At 40.8% G+C, this 16,821-nt stretch overlaps 1 protein-coding gene across 3 annotated transcripts in view; it reads right to left on the reverse strand.

The window, feature by feature from the left end:
* Nucleotides 1-16,014, reverse strand: part of pik3c2a (phosphatidylinositol-4-phosphate 3-kinase, catalytic subunit type 2 alpha) — a 33,769-nt gene extending 17,755 nt beyond the window's left edge. Inside the window, exons 1-4 of one of the 3 annotated variants that reach the window (XM_026310968.1) lie at nucleotides 15,926-16,014; nucleotides 11,136-12,384; nucleotides 2,803-2,900; nucleotides 1,559-1,719 (exon numbers count right to left, since the gene is read on the reverse strand). In XM_026310968.1, coding sequence (XP_026166753.1) covers nucleotides 1,559-1,719; nucleotides 2,803-2,900; nucleotides 11,136-12,302 — 1,426 coding nt within the window. In that variant the 5' untranslated portion in view covers nucleotides 12,303-12,384; nucleotides 15,926-16,014. Of the gene's footprint in view, nucleotides 1-1,558; nucleotides 1,720-2,802; nucleotides 2,901-11,135; nucleotides 12,385-15,290; nucleotides 15,379-15,705; nucleotides 15,827-15,925 lie in introns of those variants that run through there. The other 2 variants (XM_026310969.1, XM_026310970.1) reach the window with 2 other exon arrangements.
* Between the last annotated feature and the right edge of the window lie 807 nt (nucleotides 16,015-16,821).

A 16,821-nucleotide genomic window follows, 5' to 3' on the forward strand; every position in this document is an offset into this window, starting at 1 on the left:
AACCCACATATAAATGCAATAACCTTTTGCAATATCGAGGTACAGAATCTAGCAGCAGATAATCTTAGAGAAGAAGAAGAAAATCTTAAAAGGACAAAGAAAAGACTGAAATTTCTTACGTTTCACAATGTGTGTTCTCTGAAGTAGTGACAGAATTCAGAGATTTAATGGGACAACAGAGCAAAATATAGATACTTCCAGGAAACAAGTGGAAGAAGTGGGTGGAAGAAAATACTGTAAAAATACTGTAATGCAAGCGACAGGAGGGGTAAAAATTAAGAAAAAAGATAAAAGGGTGATATGAGGAGCAAGTCAGCAAAAATGAAAGAGGGAGCAAGGGAGGGCAGAGGAGATTGAGAAAAGGAGAAGAACGTGAGAGAGGAGTAATTCATGTCATCTCGTCTCTCTCCATCCTTCTATCCAGGCTTTGAGTAGAACTGAGGCCTATTGTTCCTGAGAGGAGATTCATGCCCAACCAGAGGATTCCAAACAATTATGTGGGTCAACATGTTGCTGACAACATAAAAAGTCAACCAGGAAACAAGGAATTAGACATCACACTATGAAAGACGGACGTGCTCTTGGGGAATGATCGGGGGCATTGAGATTCAAGGAGGTAGGATGAGGTCAACTAGGATTCAACTCAGGAAGCTTAAAGAGTACAATTCAGCTGCAGAATTGGTGTTACTGTTGAACTGCACTATTCAGAGTGGTGTCTGGGTATGTAGGACACACTGTAACATACACACACACACAGTGCTGAGGAATTTCAGATGTGTAAAATATGGGTTGGCTGTTACAAGAAAGAAAAGTGGAACTGTCAGATATATATACTCAGACAATAAAACACACTAGTGTAGACAATAGACAGTGCAGCAGACAACACACACTGAGTGGTCTAGTGCCGTTACTCATAGACCCACACAGTGGGGAACTTGGTGACACAGTTGGAATAATATAAACAACAAAAAGCTCACTGGATTGCTTAGACAGCCTCCAGGGTCCTTGGCTTCACAACCCAAAAGACGTGTTAGTCACAGTGCTTGTAGTTTTGTGTGTGTATAATGAGGGGTTAGCCAATAACAACTCCCCAAACACCCAGGGAAGGAAATAAAAAAAATAATAAAATGTTAAAAAAAAAAAAAAAAAAACAACTAAAAACTCAACTCCAGTATCTTTTGCCCAACATGGTTTACCCATGGTGTGCAGAGGGTGGGGTGGGGGGTGGGGGGTTACAAACCTTTATTTGTGCAGAAAAGGAACGTAATGTACTTCCCACAACAGAAAAAAAATGAAAAGAAAAAACGAGGAGGGGAGCGGGTAAAGAGTTTGGCAGCTGTGAGTGTAGTTTCCTCCTTCAGAGCTCTTATCTGCAATCTGAGCTGCTCACAAAGGCAAAGGTGGTACAAGGATTCTTTCTTGGCTGGCTTTAAAGTAACAGGATTTAAATCCATCCAATGTCCATTTAGGAAAAAAAAAACAGTATGCTCTTTAATCCCGTTTATAAAGCTGGTTCAAAAATAGTTTCAACTACAGACATTTATGTCCATGGACTTACCGTCACAAGTGAACGTTACAGGCTGCTGAGATTCAGAGATTTCAATAGAAACCTTGACAGAGCAGCTATTGTCACCTCCACCATCTCGTTGGGTGATGACAGGGCTCAGGACGAAGCCAGGGTTGGTGGACATGTCGTCATGAGGAAAGCTGGAACGCAAGCTGGTGAGGCAGGGGGTAAAAAAAAATTAAAATAAAATTTAAAAAAAATAATAAATAAATAAATAAATAAATCACAAGAAAGTCAACTCTTTTTTTCCCCACATTCTGGTCTACTTGGCCAGTGAGGGTAGCCAGGGGACAGCTCAGCATATAGATCAGATTGCTTAGATAAGACTATTAGATGCATCATGGGTAGTATAACAGACAAACTGGGCAGAGGAGAGAGAGGAGGAAGAGCAAAGCTGAACAGAATTGGGATTTATATGCACACTGACTAGGTTAACATAAATCAATTCACCACTTCTCCATTGTTCTGCCATCTCAAAATAGCCTCCATGCTCAATAACTCATCTGTCTGCAACATTGACTCTGTGATATTGTTGCCTTGTGTAGTTTGGAGGGTAAAGTACTTCTCAATGGCAAACCTATGTGAAGCATTTTTTCCCCAACAAGCGGTCAGGGAAGTTGCTGGGCGAGCAGCAGGCGTTGATCCTTACAGTAATTAGATTCCCAAAGCGCAACTTCATCATCGCTCCACCTAAACTACTGGAGCAAAAAATTCTGTACAGCCTCAGCAAACAAATCGAACTATAAAAAATGCAATTACATAAATATGCCAAACACACACACACAAACAAGAAAACAATACAATCGTCTACTAAAATGCAATAGCAATTTATGTGAATGGAGGACATTCACATGAACATTTATCCAAAATAAATTAGTAAAACTTAACTAGTCTCAACTAAACTTCTCCAGTATTTTCACCAGTTATTTGCCATTTTTTCTGTCTGCCACTGGGTACTCATCAGGTAGAGTACAGTGAGCCATATAACGGTTCTGAAACTCACCTTTAAGCTCTGTAAAGCTGATAGAGGCTGCAGGTTCAGGTGATAATTTGGGAACGTTTGCAGGTGTGTCACTACAAGTGTCTGTCATTCAATCATTTAATGCACAGGTGGTATAAAAAAGATCAATTACAGCTGCTTTCATGTTAATGTTAGAAAGCAATCAAACAAGTAGAGACAGGCTATAATAATCACAAGAGGGCCTTTATTCTTATGCCAGAATGAAGGTTCTTACGCTGCTACATCTTCACAGAAAGCGACAACCTCCAGGTTTTGAGCATCCGGTTCCTCCAGAGCAGCATTCTTCACCAATCCTTTTCCTTTTGCCTTGTCCTACAGGATGAAAAGAACCAAACACACTAAGTCAGGAAAAATACATGATTACATATTTCAAACACAAGCAGGACACAGAGCCAGTGACTGCCTGTGTGACTTCTAATGAAATTATAGTTTGTCATTTACAGGATAGTATAGCACATAGGAACTCGGTGAAACAATAACAGTGCAAGCTGTGGACAGCGATGCTTAAGGTCTTTGTGGTGATTTGTTCTTAGGATTTGTAGAAGGAGCAGTTTTATTAAAAACATCCCAGTCAGTGAATAAAAATGTCAGCGAGGGCAAAGGCTTGACACAAAAGCACACACACGTGCATGTACGCACGCACACAAAGGGTCTGCAGCCCTTTTAAGCTTTTGTCTTAAATTGTGAAAACGCTTCAGTTTCCTTCTTAAACATATGTTTTAATTGAAACAATGACACACAAAGGCACACACAATAACAATTACACACTTCATAGGATGATATGTCTTGAAGAAAGTTTCACAATACAGACAAAGTATTTCGAACAAATCTATTTCCTCATAATAAACATTTTATGAAGTGAGTTTCAAGAGTTGTAAAGCAGTCTCTTTCCCTCACAAACAGACACCGATCCTGAGACAGCTTATTCTGGAATTACTCTAAGAGATTCCTGGACGCTGGCCTGCTGCTGGGAACTCGCAGTTACACTCGACTGCTGTTTGACTGCCAGTGGCTGAGGAATGTGCTTCCTGTGGCACAGGAAATGAGAAATGAAAGGGCCCAGCCCCTTCCTACGCCAGGCTGTGAGCTGCCTGCAAAAATGCTCAGTCACAGCTTGGAAATCTGAGTCTGACATCACTTCCAATGAGGGAGAGAGAGGTCTAAAGCCAGGGCAAGAGAGGAAAGGGGAGAAAATGCAGAGCGGGTATAAGAAATGTCTGGAATGTCGTAATAATAGTTTGTGCCTCCCCTTAGAGACTCCTAAGGGATTTCAAACCCAGAGATTCTTAATGTCTTATGCGCCCAAAGTCTAAATTCCATGACAAATCATCACTAATTGATATTTTCAAGGCGTTTGCCCATTGGGAACAACTTGGGGTTCAGTGCCATTCCCAAAACAACTGCAACATGTAGACAGGAGGAGTCAAGGATTGAACCGCCGACCAGTGATTTGTAGATGACTTGCTTTGTCTCCCAAACCTCCCAGTCCTGCTCTTTATAAGCCAGTGCCAGGTGTCTGACATAACATATTTCAATTAAGGATCACTGTGTTTCCTATTCAATCAAGGGCAAAATACAAGAAAAACATCTTAAGAAAGGAGAAAACGCTAAAAGTAATTACAAAGATTACAGTGTCAAAGCTGGTGAGTGCAAGACATTATTTGAACCATAACTGTGCAGTTCCAAGAGCAAAAACCTCTTCAAAGCAGCAAGTTGACCCAACATAACACCAGGAGAATGAAATCTCTAAGTCAGCATGAAGCTTGGAAAAGAGGCCAGAGCCTGACACCAAAGCACCTGCATCTCCCAGCAAGGCAGAGAGGAGACTGGGCTCCTGCCTGCACAATCTGTCCCATGATTTTTGTGGACTAGAGTGCATTACGCTGTTAGTGGTATAATATAACTAGCCTCACATTTTTGTCTATATAATAAATAAAAAAAAAACACCAAAATGACAGAGGGAGGGAGAGCGATAAAGGAAAACAAATAAAAAAAAAAAAAAGATGGAAAGAGGTGAGGATGAGAAAACATTAGTCCAGTGAAAAGAGAGACTAACAAGGCACATTAGCTGTGTTTATATTTGGAGTCAGGATTGCTTCAGCAAAAACAAACATGGATAGCTAATCCAATGAGGCTGTGTTAGCTGATCGCCACACTACAACACACACATACACACACAAACACACACACTGGTACAGCGGGACAGGCCAGTCTTTGTTTCACTCTATCGATTTTGTTGGACCCAGACGAAGAGCTCCTAGTGTTTGAAGTCATGGGAACAGCTACATATGATTCAGACGTTGACTAATCCTTCATCCTTCCTCACTTTTACTCTGATGTCTCATGATACTGCCCGAAATGCTGGGAACACACTGTACAACACACAGGAAGATCACAGCACTGATGATGACGGATTTTCAGGGTCATGGAGAGTAAACTGAATGTGACCAATAGTTTGAACTGGGTGGCAAAACTAGGCTAAGACTCTAAACGACACCATCTTCTTTTAATTTAAAACTCAACACTGATGTGATTTTCCCCCACTTTCTCATGACTGATTTCTTGATGCCGATTTTTTTTTTCCATACTTTCGAAAGACAAGACATGGAACTTGTCAAAGTTATTTTTCCACTTTCCAACCCTGCTATGGGTTGACAGTGATTTAACAAATGTCTATACTGGCAAGATTCACGTCTGGAAAAGAGGCTTATTTTGTCCAGGGTGTCCTACATCACTGGCCACATTCTGCTCCAAAGTAAGATATAATCAACTATGAAATATGTGACTTCTGCTTCTGCATAAACAACACAGATGTCAAACTATTTATACTATTTTTCTAGGATAACTTACCCTTGTGGCTGAGTGAACTGTTATACAACATTTTAGAAATTTGCTCTTCAGCTGTTGCTTGTGATGGAGAGACAGACTAATGGGGCTTTTCCACTAGCACTACGTGACTCGACTCGTTTTTTGGTTTTCCATTAGAGGATAGTATCTGGTAGCAGGTACTTTTTTAGTACGTCCTGCTCCAAGCGAGCTCAGCTGATAAATAAAATGTGACATCAACAGACTGCAGGCCACTGATTGGCCAGGGAGTGATGTCACTAGAGGATTAAAGAGTACAACATCTGACCGACCGTGTCCAAAAACCCACCATTTTTAAAAACCGGCAACAGTGATAGTTTGTTTTCCATTTTTAAAGTCTGTAGTGAGGCAAATGGCTAGAGCTACTCACAAAACAACACCATGGTCCTACAAGGAGATGCAGGCGTTTCTGTGCTTGATGGCGTCAAGGCAGTTTAGCGCCACCGTACTACGATGGCCCCACCCACGTTGAGGTGGTACTCTCGGAACACCTTTAAATGCTTTAGCCTTTAAATGTTTTTTGATAACAAATTGAGCAATAGCTTCACATGACTCCACTAACAGGTGGAGATAAGGTGCCCGCCCAAAAGACAGTGAAGAATGAGAAAATGCAAGGAAGCATAAGAGCACTAACAAGCAGTGAACAAAAACACTGACTCTGCAAATGTTTTATGAAGAAAAAATGCATTTCACAGTTTTGCTAGACCTCAAGGATACTCATATTTGTCTGAGGTTTAACACTTCCCATTTTGCAGTACTCTACCTCTAATGACTTTCACATTCTCTATTGCAGTCTTATGTTCAGCGCTTTATTGTGCAACTGTGTTGTTCAATGTTTGATTTCAAATAGCCCAAACCAAAAAATAATAATGAGGTTAAAACATTTTTCACAAAAACCCACAAATCTGTGTTGCGAATCAGGAACTACTGGCTTCTGTTCGACATCTGTCTACCTTTAATGCTAGTCACTGATGAACAAGGTCAGGTGTAAAACTTTTAGCATCTCCTATGGGTCTCAGGCACAGTAAAGTCTAACCGACAACAGAAGCAGAACTGAAAGGGTTCAGCAACCACAGCCATGACTGGTGGCTAATGGTAATTCCAAGCCCAACATCAGTATTGTGTTACAGTTCACATCTAGATACCAGACACCTCTTTACCTCTTTGTGCCAGACTAATAAAAACCACCCCAGACTATCCACAGGAGTCCCGTACTTCAATATTCACTAGTCAGTGTCAATAAATGAGCAGCCTACAGTACAAGTTTTAAAATCATGAAGCTGTACAGCAACAAATGATGGTTATTGAACTGTAAAGGGTTTGACTCCGTTCAACCTCTATTGTATGATATGAAACAGCAGCCTAAATCAAACAGCTGCTTGAGGAAAAAAGTATTCTCTTTAAATTGGTGGGAAATGCTGAGTGATGCATTCATGCTGATCCAGCATTTACTGAGGATGGACGCTAATGGGTCACGACTATTACTAAAACATTTCAGCTACTTATGCTGAAAATGAGAGTTAGTGCCTGTCAAAAGCAGTGCGGTTTACATCAGGGGAACCAGCTCTCCTGAAAAGACAAATCTACTTCTTCTTTCGATTAGGAAGTGAGTGGTCACACTTCCTGTGATAAACTGAAATCTCCAGCTCGGTGTGTGCTTCACCAAAATAAACTCAGCCTATTCTCTAAACACTTGTTGGCAGTAAGGATTTTATTATGGGTATCTGGTGTCTACCTGCTTCCTCACTCCACTTTGCACAATGTTTCTTCTATTCTCTGCCAGTAAACAAGGTCAAAGGGTATGACATACAGGGTTGTTTGTCAAGTGAGTCACACATTTAACTGGAACCCATGTCACTGTTGTGCACTGCAGCATTGTCTAACCCTGCAATCTCTCTGGTGGAACAAAATTTAAAGGGTGTTAAGAAGGCTGCAGCATCTCATACTGCTTAAGGCATTATTACACGATAATAAAAGAAGATGGGAGTGTGGAGTGGGAGGGTGTGGAGGTGTGAGAGATGTAAAAGAACTCTTGGAGGGCTTTAAGTCCGTGGGGGAGGGAGAGATTCGACTGTGTATGTGGTTGGATAATATCATAGCACATGCTAGCACACTAGAGTTCAGTTATACAGTGATCTTGAATCATAGCACATGTTCAGATTAAAAACTGCCAGCTCAGATAAAAAAAAAAAAAAAAAAAATCAACCTGCTGTTGTTTCCATAGTAAAAGTACAAGAACAAACAAGCCTTCACATGCACAAACAACCAAAGGGTGTGTAAAACTCTTCAGTGTGAGTTTTAAAACTGCACCACAAAACTTAATCTGGTTGATAACCTTATCTAGTTCTATCCATCTGCAACTAATAATTACTTTGATTCTTGATTAGTCATTTAGTTTATAAATTGCCAGAAAATAGTGAAAAATATAATTTCTTAGAGCCACATGGGTCATCTTAAAAGCATACGTAGATGATGTATTAACTTTCTGTGTTGTCTTGCTAACAATAAGAGCCACGGCTGAACAGACACTGGAGCTATGAAGCATGATGGCTAAACTGCAGATAGAGCTGTTTGTTTGACTGCTTATTATCTCTAACCTATAGCTTAACATCCAGAGGCCAAGGCAAGGGATTAGTACACAGGTAACTCATGTAGTTAGTAAATGGAAGGATAGAGAGTGATGGAGGGAAGTAAAAATGTAAACAGAAACCAGATTAAGAGAAAGAAACAAAGTGAGAAAGGGAGGGATTGTAAGAGATGGAGAAAATGACAAAGACTAAAAAAATAGAATGAGACATACAACAGATGAGGTTTGACTACACTTCAGATTGCCTGGCTCTGACTACATCTCCAAGTTCAAGCTCATTTGTTCCATTTTACAAGCCCCCTGCCCACTCTACCACATCTTACAGTACACTCTTGCCAAAATAATAGAAATAATGGCACTGAAACAAACCGGGACACATAACTGCAAGTGTAACAACGGGGCAAAAAGTATTACAGTCATGCCTTGGGTAATCCATGGTGAATTCTGACTTACAGTGGTAAAATTTGCCTGTTTTTCCATACACTATGCACACTTCATAAAATGAACAATTTTAGAGTTCGTGGGTAGATAAAAGAAACCTGTTTCCCCTTAAATACAAGCAATTCCCCCTAGGCTGCTCTTGCTATTACTGCTAATACATGCTAGTCAAGACTGGCTTCACATTGTAAGTAACATATGACATTACACTCAGTGTTTTTCAACACTGATTCCAAATTCATTTTCCCCACATTTCATCAATGTGAATCATCTTCCATCAATGTGTTGAAGGTTTCTGATGTCTGCATCTGTACTGAAACTCAACAACGCCTCTAACTGATCAGCCTATATACAGAATCTATTTGAAACTGAGTAGCTCAAAACATGTGGTCCAAGCAGGCAACTAAGAGAAAGAACCAATGTGACTTGGTATGCTCAGCTTGTTAGTGGTTTAGTAGGTTCTGTTTCTTATAGTCTCTGTGGTTAATTCTAGTTTCACACCTATATTTCTGTTCTTACATCTAACAAACATCAGCCTCACTGTTTGCTGACTGTCTTGATGTTTCAGTTATACAGCTCTGTTATGCTACTGTTGTCATAAATTTAAACATTTCAAGCTGCTGCTTCACATTAAAAACAACCCACACACTACTGGGAAGCAGCTTTGGACAGTATTGTCTTACTTGCCCACATCACAGAACCTAATCACAGCAACAGCTACCCAAATTTTATGGAAATTCAGCATCTTCAACATCACTATCCTGAGTCCAAATGAGATGAGGGGTGAGGGGAGGTAGCACTGGAACTGTACAGGCTCGTTCCTGATTATAACAACATGGGGAATGACTGCCAGGCAAGCAGATGGAACAAGGGGAGCAAACAAAAACACATACCATCTGAAATCCAGACACACAATCACTGCAGACATCATGGATGCAGATTAAAAAAGTGAGCAGAGGGATGTATGTGAAGAACACTGCTAAAAATAGACTCAGGTTACCCAAAGTGACAGTGTGAGGATCACAAGCAGGTTTGAACCTAGATACTGTATATAGGCAAGCATCAACAAACATGGTTTCATCTTACCAAGGAAAACTGACATTTCTCAACCCTGGAAGACACAGCTGAGACAAGTCAACTTTGATCAGATGCAATGTATATGTATGTAGAGTCCCACACATGGGCTTGAGACACCCACGGGAGCAGCATACTCAGTCATGTTTCTCATCTGTTCCACTATATTTCTTTATATTTTTGACTGTAATGTAGCATCATCTTTCCAAACACCATGTTTAAATTGTGTCCTGCTTCACTACAACCATGAGCAATTTTGGAATGCTGTAAAGCTAAATTTCACCCTTGTGGGAGAAACATACCACAAAGACCAATTGCTTTGCGCACACACACACACACACACACACCAACAGAACAGGTGAAATATTTGACATCTGGTAATGTAAAGCACTATTTTTTAATGAGAGTGTCCCAGTGCTGTTTGTGTCTCAATCACACATATCTATTAAATGCAAAGGGTGGTAATACACATTGATGAACAGACCTACTTCATCAGATTCCCTCGGTCTAAACACTTAGAGGAGCTTTTCACATCTGTCAGAATATTTGATATACAATTCTGATGAAGCATATAGCTTTCATTTCCAGGCCAGAGATTAAAACTTTCTTGTTGATCTGACTCCAAATCCTGATGAAGACAATGACAAATTTGTTTGGCTGGCAGGCCTCGGTGTGGCTGTTCTATTCTTCCCTGAAACACTGAAATATCTTGTCTGTCCACCAAACCCAAAGCTGTTAGTCAACTGACAGATGGCTGTTTAGTTTTAGGGGAAGGAAATAATGCCCCATGCCACTTGCCCACAGCACTGTCCCAAATGGATGTTCTACATATTCACTATAAGAAACGAGATCACTCATGTCTTGCTTGGCAAAATTAATCTCAAAATGCAAATGAGAGGAAATTGTGGGATGAAACAGTGGGTAGTGAACCACAGTTAAAAACTTAATTACAGGGAGCAGAAGTACAGGGGATGTTTTTTGTGCTAGTAAATGAATGAAGACTATACACGCAGCTTTCAGCAGGACTTTGCTGGGTGTAAAAAGAAGATCTGTCCTAGTCTACCCTTACAAAACTTTACTCATGTACATTTATCATTGATTTTGTATGAGCTGTGGTTGTATTTATCCACTTATTCTGCTAGGTGCCAAAGCTGTGAAGAAAAAAAAACAAATTCTGCTTCATCAGAACTTTGAGGGCATGGTCTGATCAGATTTAATTCATTGTGGTATGACAACAAAAGCAAACAACCCCATAACTGTTATCAGAGCCTGATCCAAATATTGCTAAATCCTGATCCTGACTGATACACTAAAGTAAATGACATCACCCTTGAGCCCTGCCCACTACAACTTTGTCAGAACAGCCAGAAATGATTTTTTTGTAAAATTACCAGAACTGGGTACATGTAGAAGCTCAATGCTCATAGTAAGTAGCCAATGGTGGTTTTCAAGGGTATCACTGTGAATTATTTTCCAGTTTCAGCCTGCCAAATGTGTTTTGTGAAATATTTACAAGCCATTGCTGAAATTTAAATATATATTTTTAAATGTTTTCAAACATTTACATTTTATGATAATCTTACCTGATTGTTTGGTTTGTGCTGGGAGGAAGTCCCTGGGATGTTGAGTGAGTGACTCCTGGTGACAGCAGCTCCTGCTGAAGCCCTCCTGTGCTGTGACCGAAGTGACAATGATGCTTTTACCTCCAATGGGGGGCTGCTGCTGCTACTACCGCTCCCTTCAGTCTCAAGCACTGCATCCCACGGATCCCCTGCAGCAACCCCTGGTACTGTCTGTGCAGCACCCCCTGATGCCAGGGACGCTTCCTCATTCTCAGCCTTACGCTTTGTAAGTGGGTCCAGATCCAGCCAGTCAAAGCGGCTAATGCTAGAAGGTTCCATCACTGCTGGCTGCTGGGGTGGTGGGTTGGGTGCCAGAGAAGCTGTGCCCACTTGTGAGGAATCTAGGTCAGTGCTGGCCGATCTGCCATTCTTCAAGTATTCTGACGTGCTGGCGATCTTGTCAAACAGTTTGGCCATCTCCGGGTCCATGGCTGGTTGTGGAAAGACCATGCCAGCAGCAGACTGGATGGCAGGGAAGGCTATGAAGGGAGGTTGCTGTGCTTGCAGGGGAATGAAAGTTGACATTGTTGGAGTGAAGCCATTTTGAAATGTGCCCGGTTTAGGGAAAGGAGCAGAGGGAAACATTGGGGAGGGCTGGTGGGTGGGAGTGGACACACTGGAGTTAGATGAAGTGGACAGAACAGGTGTCCACTGGCTGCTTTGAAAAGGAGAGGAGCTACAGGGATGGCCTCCAGGGTATGAGGCACTAAGGTTAAACCCCAGTAATGATGAGGGACGAGACACTTTGCTGTTAGTCCCAAAGTTTTCATCAAGTAGGAGCTTTTCAAGTTCCTCATTGGTCAGCTTTTCCACGTCAATATCCCTGAACTTGTCCTGATCTGCCTGTTTCTTGGTTTCTGGGAAGACAATGAGGTCCTTTTCTGGTCTGTTAGTAGAAGGTGAAGGCTGAGGAGCAGTAGTGGTAGACTTAGATGGTTTTGGTTTCAAGGAGGATGAAGAAGCTGCAGAGGACAATGAGGATGGTGAAGCTGAAAGCGTTTGTCTCTTCTCCCTTTGCAACTTTGCTAAAGCCTCTTCCTCCATGCGGAGGGCTTCCTCTTTACCCACAACCCCCTTTGGCTGGGGAACATCCATCTTGAACCCATTACCACTTGATATCTGGGCCATTCTGTCAACTGGAAGGTGCCATTAGTGTGTCGGCTTTAAAGTCACGGTGGCCCAAAGTGTTGCAGACCAAAGTTTTAAACACCTAAAAAAAAAAAAAAAGATTCCATCAACAGATAGTAAAACAGGTTTGAAGTAATATAGATATCATTGTGTGCCATCCCAACATACACACTGATGCGAGTTGCTTGCCTGGGCAATGTCAGCATATAATGTTCAGTGTTTCAAGGACAAATACACTGCAGTAAATGGACAAAAGACACAAAACATCACTAAACCTTTGTCCTGAACTAAGACCTGCTCTTCCTCCTCAGCCATAGATGATAATTAGCAGTTCATTATCTAATGCTACCCTTGGCCTTGATGCTGCAACCATGTTTTGATTGCTTATTGATGGGCTGCTGTTTGTCAAATACGGACAGCCAATTATCTCTTTTGCTTGTTTTGTAGTCAAGGGCATTAATTAGGTCACATAACTAGCACCAGCTACAGCATAAGCATGTTTATGGCCTTCAGATTCATTACCACATAGCAAGTTCTTTTTTTATTAGTGCATTTCGTTGTGGTTCATCTTGACAATGCAAGTTGCACACTGCAATCGTTTACCCAAGCCACCAAGCTGATGACATGCCACAAAAAAATAAATGAATAAAACATTGCCCTACTTAGATTGTATCCAATTCAGAAATCTTTGTGCTACTTCAGTTTCATTATCAAGTCATCATTCATCAGCCATTTTCTCTATTATGCAGTCAATGATTTGCATTTTACACAATTTAAGAAAACGGTAAAAGATGACCATCATTATTCCCAAATTCCAAGGTGATGCATACAACCCTGATAACTTAAAGTTGTTGTCACACAAGGGCAAACTCCATTCTTGTTAATCCTACCTATTTATGATTAGCCAACAGCAGAAATCAGCCAAGAATATTCAACTTCTATAACATGGGAAAAACAAAACCTTGGTGCAGAGTGTTTTGTGGTCCTAAAATGACACAGTGGCTTCTCAAAGCAACCATTCATCGAACGATCACAGCCCCAGAGTTGAGTGAGGTCCTTCTCTCCCCAGGCGTCACCGGCCTCTCCTGAGCTTCCCCTCCCATTGTGGTGGAGATGGCTGGCTGTGCTGGGGCTCAGGCTAGCCTAGCACTATTGTGCAGCTGAGGAATTTGGCATGCTAAACAGCCCAATGGTTCTCTCTCTCTCTTCCTCTGGCTTTCTCTCACTCTGTTAGCATTATGTTAGCACCCTGGCCCAAGATTGTCTTATCAGCTGTGCTAACACGAGCAGGCAGCAACAATGTGGCTGCATTCATTAAGCCTTTGACTAGGAGAGCTTAGCACCAAACTGTGCCAGGAAAACAACTTGGGAACACTAAAAGCATAAAAGAGAGGTCATCGTTTTTAGCCACCTCAGATCACTTATTGCTTAACTGACATGTTCTGAGCAAGTAGTTAATTTATATATTATTGATTTTGCACACTGTATAAATGTATGCTCTAAAAGACTGTACCTTAGTAACGTCAGTCCTCCATAATCAAAATGTCAAAGTCTCTTAAATGTCAAGTGACTGAGTTACCACAATGAGCTACAGACTGAACAGCAGTTACTTCCCTCTTCTTTATGTAAACACTGTGTCAATATGAAAAGCCCTGCAATATGATTAAAGTTAATAAATATTAATCAATTACTGAGTGCACCTTGTTTGTCTTAATTGATTTACAGTATACAATAGTTCAATAACATTAGTAGCTCCAAGTCAAGGAAGGCTGGATTGCACTGGGTCACCATATGCTATTTTACCTAAGGACCCATTCCATGCTACGATAACCAAAACCACAGCTGAATGCACAAGATCCAAGGTGAAGATAGCCACATGCTTTAAATGCATAGCAACAGGGGATGTACAAAGAAGAAAACCTCAAGTGCAACCAAGACAAGTCCAGAAAACGCTGTTCTACTGCACCATGGCAAAAGATGGCAGACCCCAGGTTCGGTAAAACCTTTATTGAACGTTTGAGCATAACATTAGTATTGTTAAAGCATTCTAGAGACAACAACTAGCCCATCTACCCATATGCCTCCAAAGTAAAAGCTTGCTAGAGTGAAAAGATTTAGAGATCACAATAGCAAAATGAGACAGGAGAATTAAAGGGAAATAAAAGGGCATATCTGGACTCTCCACTAGAATTTAAGACAAGGTTCTGTGGGTTTGAACGGCACAGCAAGAGTTGAGGCTGCACTCTTACTCTGAATAGGTTGATTCAGAATTTGATCTCAGAAAACTGGGCTAGAGTTTTCCTTTCAGTGGCTGTGCAGAGGTGTATATGTTAGCAATGCACTGCAAATGATCAAAGTACAGGACAACATCTTCACAGAGGAAAATAACTAACCAGGTCAAATTTATACATTTGTATAGTACTGCATGCTCTGTCAAGAACGGAAAGATTACTGCATTGCTGTGTCTATTATTCAGGCTGAGCCGCGCAGAAAAGTAAGTCTATAAAAAGAAACAAAAACAAAAAGTGACAGCACCATGTTGGAGCACTGTTAGACTGAAATCCTAAATGTTTTCCACTTGGCCAACATCCCAAAACAAATGCAGTAACTATGGGAAACTATGGTTCACTGACAACTACTGACTCCTGCATCTGCATTTACAGATTAAATGGCAAAACTGCAAGTTTAGTTTATTTGAGCATAAAATTGCATTTTGGATTTAGTCAAACACAGAGGAACATACGGTCACTACTCACAAACTTCACTGCAGCACTGTTTGTCTAAGTTAGACTAAATATTCGCACTATTTAATGCGCATTTTGCATTTTAATTCGCTAATAGGCAAACGTCGTCTTCCAAGAGTTAATAGCGCTGATGTATTTGTGATATCACGTAACATTTTGTAAGACACATTCAGTCGAAGTCCAAACAACGGAAATACGACACGTTTGTCTTAGCAACACAACTTGAAAGTTACAAAACAATTACCTGGAGCAGTTTCAGGCTTTAAAACGTCGATAAAAGGCAAATTATTTGGATACAACCCAGGCAGCTAGCTAGCTAACCTGTCGGCTGATGCTCACCTGACTCCGCCGCGTATTGTCAATAAGTCGTTAACGTTTGACACGCACCTTAAAATGGGAGCTAGCTGCCTGTTAATGTGAAGGAAAAGTGACTTTCAACAAACGATAAGAAAGTAATCCAGCTAACCGGGCCGGCTCCAACGATCAAATGTCACTTCTTGATACTTTTGCTGGCTGTTGTTTGGAACTTTTCACTTTGCTGGATGCTAAGTTAAGTTAGCCGCTAAACACAACAAATCCGCACGCAAAACAAAACAGGCAAACAAGTCGTTCGCAGAAACAAAAACCTGATTACATTTAGCCAAACAACGACAACTTACATGACGGCTCCGTATTCTGAGGGGCTCTGATTTAATAAGATGAAAGTACCCAGGCAGGCAACTACTTTGGTCCTGCCAACTGCCCACACCAAGGAAGAAATGCAGGTTTTGCCACAATGGAAACGGACGGGTACCACGGAGCCGGAGCTGCCCGGTTCGGGCACCTACAAGCTAAAACCTTTGCATACAGATACTGACTGTAGAAAGGTTAACTACTCACCTTTTAGCGGTGCGATGTTTGGAGCCATTTTTCCCGCAGCTGCATTTTTTTTCCATCCACTTGCACTGAAGGGACGTCAGTTCCTGTTGAGGTGGTTGAATGGAGTTTAGGTTAGACACAGTTGAACCGCGATATATCTCTATGGAGGCCGAGCAGTGACTCTAACTTTGGACACTGAAATTAATATTTGAAAATATCAAACAAAATATCTGTCACTCTGGCATTAAGACACTTGTACTAAAAAAAGATGCACTAAAAACTTAGCATGACTATCGTATGTTTGGAATATGTTTATTTTATTCTGACATGTTTTTACTTTGCCAATAAAGTTGATTCTGATTTTATTCACTGTCATCTGATTTTTTTATTTTATTTTGTCCATGTACGTCTTTTTCAGTGACAATTTGTTTTAATTTATGCCTACGGCTTTTTTCAGACTTTCAGATTCACTGATTCATTCTGATTCAGTTACTGTTTTGGCCTCTGAAAAATACAAAGTGAAAATTCTATAGATTCAATGGATTTATTTTCCAATGCTACTCTTTTCTGTGTTAATAGGCTCTTCTTTCAGTACCAATACAATTTTTCAATAAGCGCTTCAGTGTAAGTTATTCTCTTTTCAATTCATAGGTTTGTTTTCAATGCCAGACATTTTGTTTGAATTTCCAAATGTTATTTTCACTGCAAAAACATAAAGTCACTGTTCTGGCTCCATATATTCCTTGCTGGGGTCTGTTTTAAAGAATTTAAAGGGAAGCAGCGCCACTGTGTGGACCACAGGAGGTAGTGTCAAAATACATTCATTTATACAGATACAGAAGGCTTTAGTAGCACCGAAAACTAACCAAATACATTTGCTCATGTTCTATAGATTACACTACCAGTCAAAAGTTTGG

This window comes from Mastacembelus armatus, chromosome 6 (genome assembly GCF_900324485.2).
Source record: "Mastacembelus armatus chromosome 6, fMasArm1.2, whole genome shotgun sequence".
Lineage (NCBI taxonomy): Eukaryota > Metazoa > Chordata > Actinopteri > Synbranchiformes > Mastacembelidae > Mastacembelus > Mastacembelus armatus.